The 6,640-nt window shown below is 44.1% G+C and overlaps 1 protein-coding gene across 1 annotated transcript; it reads right to left on the minus strand.

Moving 5' to 3' along the window:
• Positions 1–1,499: 1,499 nt before the first annotated feature.
• Positions 1,500–6,239, minus strand: LOC124233530 (GTPase IMAP family member 4-like). Its single transcript, XM_046650676.1, has 2 exons — positions 6,141–6,239; positions 1,500–3,278 (listed from the first exon to the last, which is right to left on the minus strand). Exons 1-2 carry the CDS (start codon positions 6,196–6,198, stop codon positions 2,347–2,349), a joined length of 990 nt encoding a protein of 329 aa, XP_046506632.1. The 5' UTR covers positions 6,199–6,239; the 3' UTR covers positions 1,500–2,346.
• Between the last annotated feature and the right edge of the window lie 401 nt (positions 6,240–6,640).

Raw genomic sequence — 6,640 nt, forward strand, 5'->3', positions numbered from 1 at the left:
ACACACAAATACATCTTATATACTACTGTAGTCAAGTATCTCACTTACTTAACTGGGAAACACTGAAGCCATATCCAGGAACAAAGCAAGCATGCCCATACACTAATGTTCAATATTATAATGGAGGTCTTAGCCAATGGAATTAGACAAGAAAAATCAATTAGAAGCATAAGAATAAGAAGTGATAAACTGTGGTACACCCCTAAGATGGAATAATACTCAGCATAAAAGAGAACAAGCTATTCATACAGACAACTTGGATGATTCTCCAAAATGATTATGCTAAGTGAATGAAGCCAGTCTCAAAAGGGACTTGGTTTCACTTGTCTCTAGATTCTCAGCGTCTGGTATAAAATCTACCATGAAGTGCGAACAATCAATGAATGATAAGGAATGGATGAAGAGGTATAGACTCCCAAACTGTTGAGAGAAGGACACATGCCACCTGCCTCCTTTGTATTCATCACAATGGGTAGTATTTATCAAGGACCTTCTGCTCTGAGAGACAGATGGGCAACAATGCTCTCAGGGTATTTCACATGGGCATCTCGTCTCCTGGCTGATTCTCAAGACCAGAACCTTTTTTTTTTTTTTTTGGCTCATCTACAACGTAAACCTGAATGCAAGGGTAAGAATAATTGAATGCATTGACACAGAAAGTACCACTGCAGTTAAAGACTTTTTTTTCAGATTAAAATTGTATTTACTTTTTCTTGGGAGGCATATATGGCCCTTTGGTTATATATTTGCTTATAGAAGATTCTATTGCAATAGGATGTTAGATTTGTATCCCCCAACTTTGGCTAATACTCCAATGATGAAAACAACAGACACAAAATGCACCCACATTCTGAAGAGTGAAACCAAATCTATCTCACTCAGAGGAACTATTTCTAAAGGAATTGGGAGCATCTCTTTGTAGTCCTTCTCTTACCCTTGAGCCTTTGCTAACTTTTATTAAGTGAACAAACTCATTTTTGTTTTGGAGAAATAAGGGAGAGGTCTATGTCCTATTCTGAGCAAATGGCTTGGAGCATGGACAAGCCAATTTCAAGTTGGCATAAGCCACATATACCCACCAGGACATGTTGGTAGAACATGGAAATGTGCTTTGGGAAATCCTAGAAGTTATCAGGTGAGGGGTACCCCGTGGAAAAGTAACAAAGGGACAGGGACTTCAACTCTTGTTGTCCAAATATTCAAGGGAATTTTTGCCCCAGGAAAACCACTCAGGTCTCAGAAACCTTGGTTACACATAATTTCTATCAGCACATAATGAACGAAACCAAAGAGAATGTGGTCTTTGACTGGCAGAGGGGTTGAGAACGTGGTTCCAATCTTCCAGGGAAAAGGAGGAGAGATGTCTGGAGGGTAGACCAAAACTAGCTCGAAAATCCTCTGGAACTTTTATGAAAAAGTGAAATTCATCCCCGTGTTCTTAGAAGAAGTAGCAGAATAGTGGTATTAAAAAAAAAAGAGGTTCCAATTGTGCACAAATATGAGAGAACAGAAAAGCTTTATTATAGTAATAATAAGCAAATAACTCAACTGGGTGGGAGCAGCAGTGTGAAGGTGACCCGCCAAGCAGTAAGTACTCAAGCTGTGGGGTTATGGAGGTGGGGGCGCAGCAGTCACTTTCACAGAAAAGGAGAGGACAGGTCATTCAGCAAATTGGTCACTTTGAGGTTGGTCAGAGTTTCTACAGATGCATCCAAATGCACCAAATATTCTTGTCCTATCTGTTGAGTCTCTGTCTTTCTCACTTTCTGGCATTTCACCTAATTGAGTTCTGAGAGATCCATCTTCCAGGAACTCTTCATCGACACTTCAATGGGGAGACGATAAGGAACAAATTGAGCCCTTCTGTGAAAACGGAATTAAATACATTTACATGCATGGAGAAAGAATTTTCTAAGCATCTCCATGGGTGAGTACCGCAGAGCACTGCTTTTGCTCACTCACTGTCCTCCTAAAGGGAAAGTAAGTGAGAAAAGCCCCAGGGCGTGACTGTCTGCCAGTCTGGAAAGAATCTAGAGAGAAATCTTTACTAGGGATGAGCAGAGAGAGCTCGAGGTCATCTTCTCTGGTCTCCTGCATTCCTTTTCTCCATGTCTCTGGGAAAGAATTCACAAGGTAGGGAGCATCAATACTTTCTGCTTTGGAGTTTCACAAATTGAGAATTTGTCCCTCCCTGTTAAGTCGATTCAACATCTACCAACTGCCAACAGCTAACTTCACTGCACTCCTGAGTCCTGAGAGACAGAGACCAGCGTGCTCTGACTTTGGGGAATGAGTGGCAGGGCCACCTGAAAATATGCAAGAACTATTGACAGATTTTCATTAAGCTTAATCTTCCCTAAACAGCTGGGAGATGACAAAGGAAGCAATCTTCAGTGCTCCAAAGATTAATTCAAGGATCCCATTCTGACTCTCAACCTCTTCTCTGGCATTTCGCTGCCTTGAGGCACAGACAATCTCCCTTTCAGCTAACTCCCTCTCCATTTGTGCCATTTTCTTCTGCTGCTCCAGCTCATCCTCCAGCTTTCTGATTTTCTCTTCGTACTCCTCTCTTATCAGCGCTTTCTCTCTCTCCAGCTCTGCTCTGTAACGTTCATGCACCACTTCGATTTGTTTCTGAATCTCCTCCTCTGCTCTTTGGTACATCTCATTAGTGTAGCATCCTCCCTCATTCTGCATCACCACGTGCTCAACCAAGGCCAGCAGTTGTGCCCTCTGGGCCTCCTGCTCAGCTCCCGTCGCCTTATTGTTGAACAAACAGTAGCGATCACCAAACTCCTTCATCAGCTCTTGAATGACTTTTGGAGCTACCTTTAGGTAATCGCGGAAGTGGGTCTCTTCCAAGTCATCTTTCCGGGTGAATAAGAGAATCATGTATCTCCTAGCTTTGTGTCCAAACATTTTCAGGATCTTCTCAGTGGCCTTCTGCTCTTCCTGCGTGTAACGGCCCAGCGAGACCACCAGGAGCAGAGCATGAGGCCCCGGGGAGGTCAGGAGGATGCAGCGAGCAATCTCTTTGCAGGTGTCAGCATCCTGTACCTCGGTGTCAAAAACGCCAGGCGTATCCACAACAACAATTGTTTTCCCGTGCCATGAGCTGCTCCCTTTCTCGCAGGACTTGGTGATGGATTTTGCTGCAAGGCCGAAATTAAACACTTTCTTACCAAGGATGCTGTTCCCTGTTGAACTTTTTCCTGCTCCAGTCTTACCCACTAAGACAAGTCTCAGTTGCAAATCTCTGGGGTTTTGGTCTCCAAGCCCTAAGACAACAGGGAACAAAAGTCGCAGTGTTATGATGCACCTCCAGCTGTTTCTCCCCCAGGATCCCCACCCACGGGCACCCTCCACTATTGCCCACTAGCATCCTCTCTCTTCAGTTATGTGTGCACTCACAGGAACTCTAGAGAAAGTCCTCTGGGCCTGATGTTCCTCTTGCAGTGCTTAGGGAAGGCCCAAGGACTTTTCAGGATTCCCTTGAGGTTCTTACTCTGACTTTTTTAGTTAAGTAGCCCACAGAGGAGGGAACGGGATGGCTCAAGAAGTGAACTCTGAGCTGCTGCTGGTAGCTGTTCCTCGTAAGATAATGCAGGAAGCAACACGAAATCTGACTTGGGGACATCGCAGTGGGAGATTATTTTCCCCCCAATTTCTATCCAAAATGGGACTTTTCTTCTTCCCATTAAGAAGTCAGGTAGGTGGGTATCCAGCCCATCGTCCCTTTATATTTCACACATGCAACCATTTTTTCAAGGATTATGACCCACAGGAGAACAAAACACCGAACATCGAAAGTTAACGACTTTAGCTTTAGCAAATCAGGAAGAGGCAATGCTAGATATATCGATAGAAATTTAGTGAAGCTTTTATATTTAAATTAAGAGGTGGAAGAATTATAGCCAGCAAATACATGACAGTTCTCTGGAGTTACTATAAAATCCTTTGATAGTTAACAAATGGAAAAAAAACCATACCGATTAACATCAGTAGAGTTATACTTTCTTAGTTTCATTGGTTAAGCATATTCCACTTTCTGGGGAAGTTGAAAGTTAATTTCAGAGCAGCATAACATGTCAACTGAAACTATGTCTCCCAAATAATTGTGCCTTGAGTCAGACAACAAATAATCTCTATGGCTTTCTCTCTATTTGTATTCGGTAATTCTCCGCATAGCTCTTTAATGTGGCTATAGAGTTGGAGTCTGGGGATTTGTTAAGCACAGACTGGGAGCAGACGGAAGGCAACTGATGAATGCATTTGAGAGCCTGTTTCTCCAAGAAGGTAGACCGTCCCAGTTTAGCCCTCGAGTAAGATTGGTTCCTGCATAAGGAATCCTGTGTTACAACCATTGATTTCTGCTTGGAGGAAATGCATACATTATCATATCACAACATTACAGACAATGTTATTAACTCCATTTTGATTTTTCGAGATACTTCAACATTCACTCACTTCCTCAGACAGAAAATCTAGGAATGGCTCTTGATTCCTCTCTTTCCTTTATTTTCCATTCCCAACCCATTAGTAAGTTCCCTTGGCTGCATCCATCTTCTCTCCATCTTGAAGACCATCATTCTAGCCCCAGCTACCATCACCACCCATGCCTCAGTTGTCTCCTAACCAGTCTCTCTACTTCCTTGTTGCCCCCTCAGTCTATTCTGTAATTGGAGCAATCTTTTAAAAATATCAAACAAACAGAAGAGAGATGTTGCAGAAACTGCCACTCTGGCTTCTGCAAAATCTGTAGCTAATCCCCATCCCTACACACTTTATGCTGAGGTTTTAGCTAATCCAGAGATTCACAAAACCATCCCTAAAGTAGAATTTCCCACATTTGACAGCCAGAATCCTGGAGTGAGAGAAGTAAATTTCCAGCAGCTGAGAATATTGCATGCAGGATGGCTAAGATTATCTAAGGAAAAATGTGAGCAGGACTTCAGATTATTATTTGGTTATCATCACCGTAGAAGACTCCAACCTAAGGCTGTGCTGAGGGCTCTGGTTGGCTATAGAGAGAGGGAGTAGGAAAATCATGAAAGGTGAAACAAAGGGCACCAAAGGCCAGTTCCAACACTGCAACAATTTGCCAATGTGGGCAGCATATGGATGACTATCTATGCAATAGATTGCAGACATGGCCCTGAATGATGCCCATCTCTCTGTACACATGCTTCTCTGGGATGTGGATTTGCAGCTCCTCCCATCACAATGCTGAGCATATTTCTCCAGCCTTTGAATCTGCCTGGGCTGTGATTTGTTTTGGACAATAGGAAAGTAAAACCGTGATGTAAGCAGAGACTTCAAAAGTGCTGATGCATTCTGGCGTGCCTTCCCTTTGTTCTTCAGAACTCTGCAACTGCCCCATGAAGAGGCCTGGACTAGCCTCTCTGATGATGAGAGAAACAAGGTCCACTTATCTCTGTCACCCTGGCCCACCCAAGAGCCTGCTAACTACCAAACATGCCCATGAGGCTGTGAAAACTTATCCAGTTGCATCCTGAACCACTAGCTTACCACAGGTATATGAGCGAGTCTGGCTGAGATAAGCCAAGTTAACCCAGACCCAAGAACTGCCCAGTTAACCCACAAAATAAAGAGCCAACTAAACGGTTGATGTTTTCCGTGACTTCATTGTGGGGTGGTTTGCTAAACCAGCAAAAGCTCAACTATTGTGGTTGATTTCCATGGCTAAGGGAGTAGAAGGAGGTTATGTGACAGAACTGGATGAGGTTGTCTGTTGAACTTGTTGGTTATAGTGAGGCCACTAGAAGCAGGGAAATTAGGGACCTGAATGTGGAATCAATTACTCCCACGTTCCTCCTTCCCAGTCCTCTCCCAGCCTGAAGAGAGGGGCAGAAAATCAACCAGAGAGGCTCCACCTGGCTTGGTGTGTCCACATAGTGGGAAGTAGGACATAAGAACCCTCATCGAGCCTGGGATCAGTCCAGATAGTTCTACCTCTCTTCTTCGCTGTTCTACTGCATCATGAGGAGAAAGCATAGAGGGTCGAGGGAGAAATGACAGAGCAGGGCGAACGAAGAGAAAATGAGAGAGGAGGTTGGAAATGGTTTGCTCTTGCTCAGACAGGAACCCTCCTGGCCTGGGGAGCCAGGGCACCCTCTCACCACGGCAGCTCCTGGGTTCGCTGGGGTTGGAACATGAGCTGTGGTATCGGGCTGCCATTGTAGTTTGAATTCCTGTAGATAAAGAAACATAACTATGTCATTTTAGGGAAACGGAGAGTGACTGGAAACCGCAACCTCCTGTAGCCACAGTTTCTTTTTTCCATAAACTTGCTACTAGATTTCTTGCCCCTATTTCCCAAGATGTCTCCTCAACTCTCCATTTTCAGATTGTTCCTCTTTCTTTACACAAACATAAATGCTTCACGTGCTTCCTCAGCACTGGCTGTGCATGCCCTTCCCCCACTCTATTCAGTGAATTACTGCTTTGAACGCCATTTATACGTGGCCTGTAGCCTAGACTCTCCTCAGAGCTCTGAACTTTTATACCTCATGCAGCTTCTCCATTTGGCAATTCCACATGCATCTCAAACAGAGCTCAGCAGAAACGGAACCCTTGACCTCCACCTCCACCTTCATCACTGCCCATTTCAAACAGCATC

The sequence above is a fragment of the Equus quagga genome, unplaced genomic scaffold, assembly GCF_021613505.1.
Source record: "Equus quagga isolate Etosha38 unplaced genomic scaffold, UCLA_HA_Equagga_1.0 204315_RagTag, whole genome shotgun sequence".
Taxonomy (NCBI): domain Eukaryota; kingdom Metazoa; phylum Chordata; class Mammalia; order Perissodactyla; family Equidae; genus Equus; species Equus quagga.